This window comes from Thermobia domestica, chromosome 18, assembly GCF_964235325.1.
Source record: "Thermobia domestica chromosome 18, izTheDome1.hap1.1, whole genome shotgun sequence".
In the NCBI taxonomy this organism is placed as follows: Eukaryota; Metazoa; Arthropoda; class Insecta; order Zygentoma; family Lepismatidae; genus Thermobia; species Thermobia domestica.
Genome location: NC_137471.1, coordinates 44891287 through 44907737, shown reverse-complemented (window position 1 = coordinate 44907737; position 16451 = coordinate 44891287). Strand labels below are relative to the sequence as shown.

General features: G+C 34.8%; 1 protein-coding gene and 1 long non-coding RNA gene across 2 annotated transcripts; both read left to right on the top strand.

Annotated features, from left to right (window-relative positions):
* The first annotated feature begins 226 nt into the window (after positions 1-226).
* LOC145675721 (uncharacterized) lies at positions 227-12808 on the top strand. Its single transcript, XR_014129198.1, has 2 exons — positions 227-411; positions 12571-12808. It is a non-coding gene; the product is annotated as an uncharacterized LOC145675721 (long non-coding RNA).
* A 70-nt stretch (positions 12809-12878) lies between these two features.
* LOC145675084 (glutamate receptor ionotropic, delta-1-like) lies at positions 12879-14477 on the top strand. The gene has a single exon (XM_081745454.1). The coding sequence runs from the start codon at positions 12879-12881 to the stop codon at positions 14475-14477; it is 1599 nt and encodes a 532-aa protein (XP_081601580.1).
* Positions 14478-16451: the final 1974 nt, after the last annotated feature.

The window sequence follows — 16451 nt, the reverse complement described above, 5'->3', positions numbered from 1 at the left end:
ATCTGAACAATAGTGCTTTACGTGAATATGAACAATCAATTGAATACGTGACAAACTCCTGAATAATTTACCTGGATTTTTCTAGCCTATTTTATATATTGAGAAACAATGTAATGTATCGATTCTTGAAACTATTGTCCAGAACGCAGACTAACAACGCTAGTGATAGTATCGCAAACTAACAACACACACACACACACACACACGTTATTTGGTAAAATGAGAATTTTTGCTTTAATCACGTGAATGTGTTCAGCTTGCTTTAGTGCCATTTTTAAAAATTACAGTATGGAATCACTTGTGTACAAATGGAACATATTTAGATCTAAAACCAAAGTTAATATTTTTAAAGTAGTAACCAGAAATGAAATCCAGCAGTAGATACAAACTCATGATAACTACAAACTTGTGGTACGTATTAAAATAAACTCATACACAGTTAATCATCGACTTACATCCAGTTTTAAAGTTTAGGTTCGGTTGTTGTTATGTTAGTATAAACGAAATGTAATAATAAAATAAATAATAACAGTAATAGCATAATAGAAAGGTGTTATCGATGTTTATGGGAGCATAAATTTGTAAAATATACGGAATAAATATGTTACTTGATTTCACAATAGGATAGTATAGGTAATCAAAATATACTGGGATCTTACCTCTTACATGTATAATATGGTAGAAATACGAAATGAAGAGTATGCTGTTTACTACGTAGTACTGCATAAGGAAGATATGATGAAGTAAAGTTTTATGTGAAAACAGTGTAGAAAGTGATAATTGAAGTATCCCGAAGCAGTGCTGGGACCTATTTCAAATTAATGTATTTCAAATACCTATTTAAAATACAAAATACCATTTAGTAACAAGCTATTACAATAGGTCTAAATAAAACTTACAATAATAAGGTTATTAAGCGAAATGACATAATTACACTGCATTCATATAAATTACAATTTAAATATATAATTATAAGGTCAAAGAAAAACTATTGTCCATGGATTAATATATATAAAACTATTCTTATCAGAGTATAAACACCTCATCCAGTTCCTTTCTGGGAGGTAAAGTGCCAAGGACTGACGAGACGTTACCACGTTGGATAGAAAGTGATATGCGCTGTATTAGGCAAGATGTGGAGTGGAAACAAGAAATGAGTCTTCCTACCTCTATAATGAATTCAAGACTTCTTGCACCCTAAGCAACACTGGTTTCAGTAGCGATTGCAGTGAAAACAAAACTTTCATTTTGTATTTTATATTTGAACACCTTTTCAAAAACTGTTTTGTATTTTATATTTGAAATAGGTTGTGTAGCGTATTTTGTTATTTTGCATAATATGCAAAATACAAAATAGGTTTGATCTTGGCAATAAAATATTACGCAGTTTACGAACCTCCACTCAGTATACTATAAACCAACAGTTATAAACATTAGGTGGCGGCATCATTGTAGATTGCTTGCTGTTCAGTAACCGGTTTTCGGTCATGCTCGGATACAGTGGGCTCGTGGAGGCGATGCATCCAATTATATTGATCTTTTATGGCGAGCTCATCCCAGAACTTATTCACATGAAGAAAGTTTTGGAAAAATTGTAACTCCGTTCATTAAAGAACTGCAATCCGCTAGTGAAGACATTGTTAAAGGGCAAGGACAAAATATTCCATGAATATTTAACCTTGGAGTCATCAGTAAGTGATGCTATCCTTGCTTCTGCCACTCATCCGTTTTTTAAAGTTAGATGTGTTCCCAAGTAGTGATGAGCAAATGCAAGACCAAGACCAAGACCTGGGTGGTCTTGGTTTTGGTCTTGCACATCCAGACTTGGTCTTGGACTTGCACATCCAGTCTTGGTCTTGCACTGGAACCCTTGATCTTGGTCTTGATCTTACACACCCAGTCTTGGTCTTGGTCTTGCTTGCAAGAGTCTTGTAAGTCATGCTTTTAAGAAATCTTACGCTTTACATACGTAAATTTTACGCTGGATATAAGGGATAATAAATTCTACAATGCGTTAATAGTAACGGAAATACAATGCATGTTCCTGAATGTAGTTTACCTTCGTGTAAATATGATGATAGTGTACAACATAGGCGATGACCTATATTTTTTTAATGAGTGCCCTCACTTCACTACTTATAAAGTAAATCACAACGTTTCGTAATCTTTTCATATTTTTTAACAGATCCAACACTCCACTAAGTCCCAAACTGGAAAGGCTACCCCTGAGACGCATGAAAGAAAATCAAGAGGCACAGATTATTGAAATACCATGAATTGCAAAATTATTTTTTATGATCTAAAGGCGTCAGACTTTTTTTCTTTTCAACCACAATTAGCTAATCTTTGTGTTGAACAAACTTTCAATTAAATATTGAGATTTTGTTTTACTGATTCCAATATGTACTCTATGGGGCAGAAACACGGACATTACGCAAAAACGATGAAAAAATTGCAGGCTTTCAAAATGTGGGCATGGAGAAAAGCAACAGAATTAGCTGGGTTGAACGGAAAACGAATGAGAATGTGTTAGAATCAGTAGCAGTAGGGGGAAAAAAGATTTTAGATATTGTTAAGAGGAGGAAGAGGAACTGGTTGAGATATTGGATGAGGAGGAACTGTATTATGAAAGACGTTCTAGAGAGTGTGGTGGAAGGAAAGAGAGGAAGGGAGCGAAGGAGATTGTAGTTGAAGGAAGGTATTAAAACAGAAAATTGCTACATCAAGACGAAGAGACTAGCTGAGGAGCACGTACATCGAAGCTTCTCAGTTGCAGCAAGTGACCTGCCAATAATGGGAACTCCAGAATAGCTATGATGATGATAATGATATGTTTAGCAATATTGTCCAAAAAGAAAGAAAAAATTAAAATAATAATGATTATAATAAAATCTCTTAATGTTTTAGAATAATTTGAGTAAAAACTGAAAATGACTCAATTGTCTATGGCATCTGTGTAAACTCAATTTGTGTGAATACTTTTGACCCATGTATATTAGAAATACAAAATAATGGCATCAAACTCCAAGTTATTTGAAATAACTGTTCATAATCACTTTCACTTGTGAATATGGGTTATTTACTTTTGTATAATGTTATATCGCTCAATCCTTGATATGCCGTATACCTAAGGAGGCTAAACATTATATTGAAAAACAATTATTCAACGTATAAGCATCCTCCCACGAAATCAAGCTTGCTGTCACATGCATTAAGTTTTTGTAAATGTCGTGAAAATGTTATTTCGATTTTAATTTTATGAGCACAGTCGATTTATTTTATGAATCGATTTATTTTACGTTGTACGGAATTACCGATGCTCAATACTACTTGTACACTCCGCATCAAAAAAATTGCGACAGCTAACGCCGTGCAGCTAGGCCACCCAATATACACCTCATCCCATAATCATGTCTGGTAAAGAGACCCCCTCTCTCCTCCTTTCTTCTCTCCCATACTAAAATTAGATAACAACATCAACGCAATTCTAATTTCAAACTACACATGTATTAGTATTGATAAAATGAAATAACAAAACCGAGACGAAACAAGATTCATAAGTTAATTTAGACAGAAACTGAAACACACACAATGAAAAATTGAAACCAATGTATGTCTATTACACAGAGGTTCAGAAATGAGGCAGAGTGTGAAAGAGAGATAAGGCGAGAGAAGAAGAAAAAGGAAACGGAGAACGGATAAAAATGTGGAATTTTAAATTTAGTAAGAAAACAACCTAACATTATAAAGTTCAGTTACCAGAAATCCAACAGTAATATAGAAATAGCGTTTGTTTTTATATATTTTTTCAGGACTATTCGAATATATAGAGGATGCTTGAAACATTCACTAAGTCACTTTCAAAAAGAATAACATACTCAATTTCCAGTAGAACTGTAGATTTCACAGACACATCTAAGAAAATGTCAAAAAAGTTTAACACATGCTTTGTTTCCGCGTGGTTCGGTTGTAAATTCGGTAGTGTTCATTGGACGTACTAATGGAAACTACATTCTAATAAACCCAGTAGGTAGCGTAGATCATATCTTCCATTCCAGACTACTAATGCAAAGTGAACTTAAAAAAAAAACGAAAAGAAAAGAAAGAAAGATAAAATTGAATGAGTGCTATTTTACTGCTAATTTTTTTTTATCAGAAATATCCTATATTAAAAGTGCAAACCGTATCTTAATGAAAAGTTACAAATGTTCAAATGGAAAATTGGATGTTTCTTATAGATGTAGCAGACCTTGCAGGTTTCAAATTTCAATGTGAATAAATCACATTGAATTATAGGATGGAAACAAATTTGTGTCGAACTAGTATAAATAAAATTTTATTTTCAAATAAAAAAGGTTACCATTTTTTAGTCTTTTCCGAAGATTTATCTGTTTCGAACATCCAGCATCACTTTCATTTCTTGTGGATATAACATTGTAATTTGCACGGATAGAATGAACACGCTACAGCTCAAACGGTTCATAGTGTCAGTCGGATGATGTTGGTTATCTTATGGACCACCACTGGGTCGAGGATTCAAACCCGTAGTGACCCGGTAATTCGACTGAGACTCGGTAACCCAGATGATAAAAACATATTTTACTTATTCCCTTGCGTTTAAACAGTATTTCTTTCAGACATGACCAGGACTGGAGATGTTATGCCCAGAGCACAAAAAACTTGACGCTGAAGTCGCCAGTTAATTACATTTTCCAGACCCGATCTGTCGATCTCTTGCTCCGTTTTAACTTTAGAGCACGCACACGCACATGAAGTGCGTGTGTGCGTGAGAGAGAGGGAGAAGTAAAAGATGCAAAAACAGAATAGGAAAACGTCAAGAAGGACAGAGAGAGAGAGAGGGAGAGGGACGAATATAAATGTGAAACTTACTTATCATTACAGTGTATGATAAAGAACGCACACAATGTTTATTCGAATTCTCGCCAGTGATGCTTTGTTACTTCTCCAACAAAAGATGAATCTCTGTTTGGAGCCATTATTTTATGCGAAAAAGTTATACTACCTGACGGGGAACCGTACCCAGATTTTCCGCTTGGAAGTCTGGTACTTTACCACTACACCACCGATTGCTTTACCCAAACTTTGTTCAACAAATGTTGTAATAATTCTTTCTGAGAACAATAACCCGAAAAGTGTTTACTGCAGATCAATGAAGTGTTTCGAATATCGTGGTAAATCCCTTCCCAACCATCATTCGTAAATCGTCTCTATCATGATAAAGGTGTTTCCTTCCACATTCTTAAGCATTGCACGTCTAATATAAGAAATCGATTCTTCACTGTCACTTTGTAAAAAATGCAACTTGGACGTGAACAGAATTTGAACCTATGCTGAACAGTTTTATTAATTGTAATCCATTACGTTACTGCTACACTATCACGCCACCTGAAACTAGAATCCAAATATTACTTACTTTAGCTTTGATCATTGGAACAATCAAGCTTCTTCCTGTAAGGTTATTTGCACCTAAGTGTTTTCATTTATTCGACGATCTAGAGAGAAATTAGTGCCCACTAATAAAGGAAACCACATTCAATCCAAGAAAAAATACAGAAATAAAAACATATTATGAATTAGTTTCGCAAGTTCAAAAGTACACGAGTAATAATAATAATAATAATAATAATAATAATAATAATAATAATAATAATAATAATAATAATAATAATAATAATAATAATAATTCTATTATTATTATTATTATTATTATTATTATTATTATTATTATTATTATTATTATTATTATTATTATTATTGTATTACTAGCATTAATTGTCCGATTTGCTGGGCTAAATTGAGAAAAAAATAATATGCTCCTTCGTTATTCAGTCACGTTTTACTATTACTAAAGCGCTCTTTGATATTGGTCATTTTCGATGAGTTTTATATATCCCCTCCCCATCCCATGTTGCAGAGCACGGCATATTTAGTGTCATTGTTCATCTCAGCCACCCGGAAAACGTTGAATTTGACAATGATATTGGTTATTTTGATCATTTTTATATGTCTCCCCTCCTCCATGTTGTGGGCTGAATTTGGATTTAAACGGCATCAGATGTATCACTGTTCATCTCAGACACTCCAAAAATTATAGATTCGATACTAATATCGGTCATTTTTCGTTTCTTTTAAATGTTGCTATCCTTCACCCTTCCTTTAATTATACATCAAAATGATATGAGGAAAACCTTCTCGGGTTCGAACTTCATCTAGGTTGAAAATTTTATCGAGATTGGTACGGTCGTTCAAAACTTATTAAATTTGATTTATGTTTATATATCTCCCTTGCCCATTCCCCTTCTCTAAGTTCTAGCGTCAAAGTGAAATAACAAAAAACATATCATTCCCATACCTCATCTATGTTAAAAATTTGATCAAGATAGGTTGCGTGGTTGAAGAGTTATTAAGTTTTATTTATTTTATATATCTTTCCCCTCCCCTCCACACCCCGTCAAAGTGATATGATGAAAACCACTCCAGGCTCAACTTCATCCTTGCTGACAATTTGATGCAGATCTGTCCGGTGGTTCAAGATTTATTAACTTATTAACATAGTCACTTTTATGTTTATTTAAATTGATTTTTGTATATCTCCCCGTCCTCCCCCTTCCCTACATTCCTCCATCAAAGTGAAATGATTAAAAGCATTCTATGCACAAACGTAATTTATGTTGAAAAATTCATCCACATTGATCGTTTGATTCGACTTATTAAGTTTTCTTTATTTTTTATATTTATCCATCTTCCCCCTCCCCTAAGTAACACCATCAAAATGAGTATTTTCCCCAGGTCCGAACATTATCAAGGTTGAATATTTGATCGAGCTCGGTCGGATGGTTCAAGAGACTAAAAGTCACAGTCACTTTCAATTTTATAATATAGGTTATTATTATTATTATTATTATTATTATTATTATTATTATTATTATTATTATTATTATTATTATTATTATTATTATTATTATTATTATTATTATTCGTGTACTTTAGAACTTGCGAAACTAATTCATAATATGTTTTTATTTCTGTATTTTTTCTTGGATTGAATGTGGTTTCCTTTATTAGTGGGCACTAATTTCTCTCTAGATCGTCGAATAAATGAAAACACTTAGGTGCAAATAACCTTACAGGAAGAAGCTTGATTGTTCCAATGATCAAAGCTAAAGTAAGTAATATTTGGATTCTAGTTTCAGGTGGCGTGATAGTGTAGCAGTAACGTAATGGATTACAATTAATAAAACTGTTCAGCATAGGTTCAAATTCTGTTCACGTCCAAGTTGCATTTTTATACAAAGTGACAGTGAAGAATCGATTTCTTATATTAGACGTGCAATGCTTAAGAATGTGGAAGGAAACACCTTTATCATGATAGAGACGATTTACGAATGATGGTTGGGAAGGGATTTACCACGATATTCGAAACACTTCATTGATCTGCAGTAAACACTTTTCGGGTTATCGTTCTCAGAAAGAATTATTACAACATTAGTTGAACAAAGTTTGGGTAAAGCAATCGGTGGTGTAGTGGTAAAGTACCAGACTTCCAAGCGGAAAATCTGGGTACGGTTCCCCGTCAGGTAGTATAACTTTTTCGTATAAAATAATGGCTGCAAACAGAGATTCATCTTTTGTTGGGGAAGTTACAAAGCATCACTGGCGAGAATTCGAATAAACATTGTGTAAGTTCTTTATCATACACTGTAATGATAAGTAAGTTTCACATTTATATTCGTCCCTCTCCCTCTCTCTCTCTCTCTCTCTCTATCCTTCTTGACGTTTCCCTATTCTGTTTATGCATCTTTCACTTCTCCCTCTCTCTCACGCACACACGCACTTCATGTGCGTGTGCGTGTTCTAAAGTTAAAACGAAGCAAGAGATCGACAGATCGGGTCTGGAAAATGTAATTAACTGGCGACTTCAGCGTCAAGTTTTTGTGCTCTGGGCATAACATCTCCAGTCCTGGTCATGTCTGAAAGAAATACTGTTTAAACGCAAGGGAATAAGTAAAATATGTTTTTATCATCTGGGTTACCGAGTCTCAGTCGAATTACCGGATCACTACGGGTTTGAATCCTCGACCCAGTGGTGGTCCATAAGATAACCAACATCATCCGACTGACACTATGAACCGTTTGAGCTCTAGCGTGTTCATTCTATCTGTGCAAATTACAACGTTATATCCGCAAGAGATGAAAGTGATGCTGGATGTTCGGAACAGATAAATCTTCGGAAAAGACTAGAAAATGGTAACCTTTTTTATTTGAAAACAAAACTTTATTTATACTAGTTCGACACAAATTTGTTTCCATCCTATAATTCAATGTATTTTATTCACGTTGAAATTTGAAACCTGCAAGGTATGCTACATCTATGAGGAACATCCAATTTTCCATTTGAATATTTGTAACTTTTTATTATGATATGGTTTGGACTTCTAATATAGAATATTTCTGATAATTTAGCAGTAAAATAGCACTCATTCAATTTTTCCTTTGTTTCGTTTTCTTTTTGTTTCTTTTTTTCCTTTTTGTTCACTTTGCATTAGTAGTTTGGAACGGAAGATATGGTGTACGCTACCTACTGGGTTTATTAGAATGTATTTTGAATCAGTATGTCCAATGAACACTACCGAATTCACAATCGAACCACGCGGAAACAAAGCATGTGTTAAACTTTTGCCTTTATCTTAGATGTGTCTCTGAGATGTACAGTTTACTGGAAATTGAGTATGTTATTCTTTTTGAAAGTGACTTAATGAATATTTAAGCATCTTCTATATATTAGAATAGTCCTGAAAAAATATATAAAATCAAGCGTTATTTCTATATTACTGTTGGATTTCTGGTAACGGGACTTCATAATGATAGTTTTTTTTTTTACTAACTAACTCTATGGCTTATGGAACCCGGAGGTTCAATGCCGCGTTCACAAAAGCTCTCCACTGACTTCTATCCTTAGCTAACTGCATCCAGTTTCTACTTTGTATTCCAATCTCTGCGACATCCATCTTAATATTGCCCTCCCATCTGCGCCTAGGTCTTCCTAATGGTCGTTTTCCGATTGGTCTTCCATTCAAGACTTTGAAAGCGTTTCTACTTTCTTCCATTCTAGCTACATGACCCACCCACCTAAGCCTCCTAGACTTGACGACCCTAACAATGTTTGGTAAACCATATAACTTATGTAGTTCCTCGTTATGAAGTTTCCGCCATTCCCCATTCCCGTTCCTCTTAAGTCCGAATATTCGTCTCAGGATCTTGTTCTCAAATACTTTCAGTCTATGTTCTTCCCTCAGAGTAAGTGACCATGATTCGCAACCATAGAGAACAACAGGCATGATTATCGTTTTGTATTTTTTTTTTTACTACGTTTAAAATTTCATATTTTATCTGTTCTCCCTTTTTTCTTCTCTCACCTTCTCTCTCTGCCTCATTTCTGAATCTCTGTGTAATAGACATCGGTTGGTTTAAATTTTTCATTGTGTGTGTTTCAGTTTCTCCCTAAATCAATTTATGAGTCTTGTTTTGTCTCGGTTTTGTTATTTCATTTTATCGAAACTAATTTATGTGTGGTTTGAAATCAGAATTGCGCTCATGTTGTTAGCTAATTTTAGTATGAGAGAAAAGAATGGAGGAGAGAGAGGGGATCTCTTTACCAGACACGATTACGGGATAAGAAGGTGTATATTGGGTGGCCTAGCTGCACGGCGTTAGCTCTCGCTATTTTTTTGATGGGGAGTGTAGAACTCACAACACAACAAGAGTAAATACAATTCAGAAAAGGGAACTTTCTTACTCCGTTATCACGTGACATAAAACGTAGTCAAAATTCCACAACAATAAGTATCCCCTTTGAACACACCGTCAAAGTATTCTAGAGACACACTGTTTCTCCTCTTTCTATCCCCCCTCTCACTCCATACCTAATGTACACATAACAAATCCATACACCGACCTGTGTGATTATTAGAGCGAAGAAGTTGCGACCCCTGCTGAGGGATGCTGTCTTTTCAATCTTTCCCATATTGACCCAAAGCCAATGACTCACAGCGAATAGTGGGTTTTCTAGTGGTATCTCGTGTGCAGTTTAATGGCAGAGTATTGTGGATGGTATCATTTTGTTCCTTATAAGGTACGGAATGAGAAAAGTGATGGTGGTCATGTCAGACCAGTGAATGGGATAGGGGAGAGGGTGGGGGAAATGATGAGTCCTTATAACTTCGCTCCCAATCATTCGATTTTAATTTTTTTAAAGAAAGGTCTAAGTATGTTCTACACATTATATTATTAGCACATTTTACGTAAATGTAGCCGTTTTGGTTAATTTTTTAAAAAAGACTTCCTAGGTAAAAAAATATTTCATTTGACAAAATAATCATTTTTGTATTATTTATTTATGCCAAATAACTAAATTTATAATAGGGCATGAAATACAAATAAATGTTTATTTTCAAAATCATTATATAAAACGTTAGGAAAAGCACAGTATACAAACAGTATATTTCACTCAATGGAGGCAATTAATACTTTTTAATTATCATTACACCTATTCCTACAATTTATTATATTATGTGATTCATATTAATGTTAATTCCGTAGATGTTCATAAGTATTTTAGAAATATGTATTAATTATCATGGAATAAATGCTCCAGTCATGTGTTTTCTTATTATATGCATTTACTGAAAAATAAAGGATACTCTTCTTCTGGTGCAAATCCACACGTTGGTCATAGAGACACTTCCAGAATCCGAAGTTGTTGTTCTTACTTCAATCTTCTTAATATTTTAATATACACTATACTACACTATGACATCGCATTCAGAACGCACTAAGAAAAAACAAGAATTGGTTAAAAGAGGGCCAAAGGAAACACACAAACACTTCCTGATTTTCGTTCCTTCACGTCACATGGATTTTACGCTGTTCAACCGATCGGCAATAGGTCGAAAGACGGACAGACTGGTTCACGAAAGAATTGGATAAGAAGTCATATAACAAAGGCTTTCCCTTAATCGAGTTATGGCAGTGCTAAGTTCCTTCTTACTTCACGAGGATTTATTTCCTAGTAACAGATTCCCTACCTGCGTAGTCCGCTTCGAGGTACACATCTCATAACCATGATTGAAGTTCATCGCTGAGAGAAGCTCTTTAGGTCCACAAGGAATAGCACACATTATTGGCTTGCATTGCCCTTTCCGATTAACAGCCTAACCCCAGTCAGTCACTGTAAGCAGTTCAGGATTCGCAATATGTGCTTTACGTCATATTAGGGTTTGAAAATGTGCTTTTTTTGTGGTCGGACACACAGTATCTTGTGTTGGAGGCATGCATGATTCATCGACTTGCTTTTTAGTGAAAAACCACCCCCGCAATTCTTTCAGGGATGTTGTCTTCGGGATTCTTAAGTATACAGAGCGTATACATGCTTCCAGAACTCGGAACGTTTCTTCATTAAAGGTATCTGTTCCCAGGAAAGAAATTCGTCGCCAGCGCTAAGATATCAGTAGGATGTTTTCATTTTACATGAATCTTGTAGCTGTCATAAAAAAATCTTGCAACTAGATCTTTCTATTTACTCTTTACCCATTACAACTTTCTGAAAGCAGGAAAATTTCCACCGATGCAGCACTGCACACTAGTGGACAAATAGTGAATCTACTCATTAAAAACACGTATTTTGGCGCGCTTCCATTCCGTGTAAAAAAGATTCCGTTGTTTCAGAAGCGGCGAAACTGGTTTTCTCTTTATGTCAGCAAGAGGGCAATAGCAAGTAACAAGCAAGACGACTCAGAAAGTTGCACATGGTTTAACTCCTTGCAAGAAGATGGAAAAAAGTTTTGTATGTCCCTTTCAAGACTTTGTTTACATGGGGAAATATTATAGAGTTTCAAGATTTTTTTTATGACAGCTACAAGATTCATATAAAGTGATAACGTAACATTAAATGAGGATAATAAAAGTAAATTTTAATTTAGCACTCTAAAGTACATTTAGAAATACAATTTTAGTCAGTGTTCAAATTAAACTTCCGAACGAGAGGGGGATGCTTATGTAGTGTAACTATAAATGTAGAAGGCGAAAATGTATCCCAGACAGGGATTTTATGTTACTTCTGTGACACGAGCCGAACATAAATTTTTACGAAAGGGGAATTTCCCCGACATCCCCCATTAATTCGAATTATGATTTTAGTTAGGGGGGCTGCAGAAAATTTAGAGCGGGCTGAGCCGGTCCTATCCCCCCTGGTTACGGGCCTGAAGAAACGGGACTAATGCTAGAAAGCTTCGTACGTAATTTAATGTATAATTTCTTTTACCGACCATCATCTCCAATATCCATGAAAACTTCAACCCTCAATCTTAAGAATAGTATCTAATGCAGCTACAGACCCATTTCTTAATTATACCGCACCAAAAAATATTCCTACTTTGTAATGCATTTTTACTATAGTAGCATTATTTTAGTTTTTATAGTTATTATAGGTATCAATAGACTTTTTTTTTGCATATTTATAACATTAATTATTTACATCTTTTTACTTTACAGAAAAAATGATAGCTGATAATAACATGAAAACTGTTTTGGCAGTACTTGCCCTATTAACTTTCCGTAGATCAAGTTTTGTTAACTCATTGGACTTCGAAAATACATCCGACAATTTCCAACAAATGCTATCAAGTCTTATAATTCAATATTTCCACGAAGACAAATGTGTAGTAGTGTTGTGCGAGGAATATAACAAATGTAGTGATTTCAACATTCAAATAAAATGGAATAACAACTATGTACCTGCAATTTTATTACTGGAGAAATTTGATAAAAACTCAACCTTCGAGAAGATAACTTTAAAAACTATGGATTTCGGATGCAACACGTTTGTTATTAAGTCTCATAATCTAACAAGAATGTTCCAAAATCTCAAAATTATATCTGATCAATCAATTCAAAGAAACAGAAGAAGATATGTTGTAACAAGTGAGACAGATACAAACAACATAAAACTTATCAAGAAAAAGAAGTGGATGCAGTTCTTTCCAGATGTTTTCATAGTCACTCCTGTCGACAACTCTTCCCTTGAAACGTCCAATAAGTTTCATATCTTAAGTCCGACTCTGAAAAATAAGTTAGTACCAGGTTCCTGGCAAATTATTTCAACTTGGGTAAACAATTCCTTTGTCAATGATAGCAAATTGGGGAAAGATATACTTGAACATTTGAATAATATAACACTACAAATGTTATTGTATCCATATGCTCCTTTCACAACCAAGATTGGCAGTTCTTATGACGGCAGTGATTATAGAATATTGGAAGAGTTTGCTAGAAAACGCAATATCACGTGGGATATTTATGAAACGGAACCGGACATAATTTGGGGATATTACACAGATAACGATACATCAGCAAGTTTTATGGGGAAACTGAAAACTAGCAATTTCCAAATATCCGTACCATCGGACTACTTAACTGAACCAGGAGCTAACACTTTTGATATCAGCATTCCATATTTGAAAGGAAATTTAGGTTTCCTCGTAAAAAAACCAAAGCGAAAACTAAACTTGTGGTCAGTATTTTTGCCTCTCTCAGGAATTGTATGGTTGGCAATTTTAGGATTTGTTTTCTTGTGTTCTTTTATTCTGTATGTGATTTCAGCTGGGCAACGCTATTCATCTGATTTCAATTCCAGAAATCCGTATTTAAGCTTTTCATATTCTTTGTTAAGTTCTATTAGAATTATTGTGGGAATTGGAACTCCCCAAACAGGGTACTCTTCTATCAGACATTTTTTATTCTGGTCCTACATGATTTCAATGATGTTAATTACTGCATATAACTGCAATCTTGTTTCGTTCTTAACACTTCCCATCTATGAAGCACCCATAAACACAGCTGAAGATCTTTATAATTCTAGATTGAAGTGGGCATCGCATGACACAGGATGGGTCGAATATTTTGAAGATTCTTCTGATATCTTCTTACAAGGTCTAAGCAAAAGATATTTATTAATAACAGATGTGGAAAGAATTAACAACCTGGCGAAACTGGGTAAAATCGCAGTAGTAGTTGATATAATCCATTCTGGTCGTTTAACTAATATTTACTATTTATACGATGATACATTGGAACAACTATATTTAATGAAAGAAAAGGCTATATCAAATTACATGGTACTCGATTTGCCAAGAGGATCTCCTCTCATAGGCAATTTGAATAGGTTGCTAAGGGTTCTAAGAGACTCTGGTCTAATTGTAAAATGGGAATCTGATATTTTGGATTCGATTGAGACAGTTCAGCGGACGATGTCATTGGAATATGAAAATGAAGACGAATTTCGACCTTTGTCATTAACTGACATTGAGGGTACTGTTCTTATCATTTTAATAGGCCTTGGTTTAGGATTTTTGGCATTTCTGACAGAAAATGTTTATCACTCTACTTGCAAGAAGCACTAACTGCGTCAAGTGTCTAGACGTATCTAGAAGATATCTTGTCATACGTATCTAGAAATATATACAAGTACAGTCTGAAAGTCTTGCCAGCTTATTCAGTGATTCAGAACATCATTATGAGCACGATCATTATCGCGGCACAATATGATCCATCGCCATGTCCTGTATGAAAATTTCCTCAGCATGGACAGTGTGACTTCCTTCAACGCCTCCCTAACAGCTTGCTTTAAAACTTCAGTTGTCTGGTATCCTGTTTCGAGATATGTTGTTTAACTGTTCCCTACAGGATCTTTTTCGTAATGATTTTTTGAGAAATCTCATCACAGAATCTACCACTGCTGCACATGTTTTTTGTCGTGTTGATGGTCTAACTGTCTTCTTCTTATCTAAAATGGATCCAGTTAGGAAGAGTTTCTGTTGCCATCGCAGTATCGTTCGCTTTGGCAGAGCTTTTTTATTGAATTGTGCTACAAAGTCCCCGTTTAATATCTTCCATGGTTTTCCAGAAGTGTGGGCGTTCATGGGGCCATGCACTTGCCAGAACACATTCTTCCAGTCTGTAGGTACTTGTATTAGCCGTCTGAAAATAAATTAGAGTAAAAACACACACATACGAGTAATTAGAGAAACTCGTTTCTTACACACTATTTAAATGTCAGTCTTATATTATGTTTAAAGAATAGTTTTTGTATGTTAATCATCGTCCATCAACATCGACTCGATGATATCTCAGTTTCGATCGATCGTGATCTAGTGATGCCAGGAACAGAAGCTACTGTGAATTAATAACAGCAGAATGTACTGATATCAAGAACAGAAGCTACTGCAAACTAACAAAAGCAGAATATACTGATATCAGGAACAGAAGCTACTGTGAACTAATAAAAGCAGAATATACTGATGTCAAGAACAGAAGCTACTGTGAACTAATAAAAACAGAATATACTGATATCAGGAACAGAAGCTACTGTGAACTAATAAAAGCAGAATATACTGATGTTAGGAACAGAAGCTACTGTGAACTAATAAAAACAGAACTCCAAATGATTGTGAATTTCGATACGTCCAAAAAGGAACCTTTTGAACATATAATAGGGATGTGCAACTATTAAGAGATGCTGTCTTCATTAAGAAGGCAATTAATTAGCAACAAAAATTTGTGTTGGTTGGTTGAATTTTTAAGTCTTGCGTCCCTTTCAGTACTAAAGCTATATGAGACAAAAATCTTCTACAACTTAACGTTTGATCCGAAGCACATGAGCTACCACCAGGAATTGTAACACACTTTTTGGGCTTTATAGTGGAACAAGAGTATGCACTTAGTTTTGAATTCTAATATATCCGTTGTAAAGTGAACTAGAAGTCTGAGATTTACATCTAATTAATCATAAAACGTTCTTCTTTTAGTTTTAGTATGTTTCAAGTAAGTAATTCTAAGGTTAGTTGCAGTAAACGGTTATTTAACCAAAAAAAAAAAAAAAAACACTTTTACTCCACCAGTACGGTAAAAGTTTGCATGAAACAACAAAAGTAAAAGAGACTAATACTGTAAAACAAACTGTATTTGTCTATTAATATTATATGAAATACAAATTATTAACGATTGCATGTAAACTACATAAAAAGTAATAGCAACATTGTTATAATTCGTGTCTGGCTTTATGCACAGAAGAATACCTGTTACATTCTTTCAATGTAATCGCCTCCCATCTCTATTATCTTATGGAAGGCATCTTTGTTGATGTCCACCAGGGACCGCCATATGGTACGGATAATGGTTTCTCTTATGCCGTAGTGCTTCCCGCGAAGTGGTTCCTTCAGTTTTCAAAAGATCGTAATCCCACGGGCTCTATAAGATGAATAAGGCGAATGTAACAATCTCCTACTGCCACTGACGCTTGAGCTCCATCACGGTATTAGCCTGTGACACCGTGCATTGTCATGAAAGATGATAGGAGTTCGTGTCCGGATGTACAG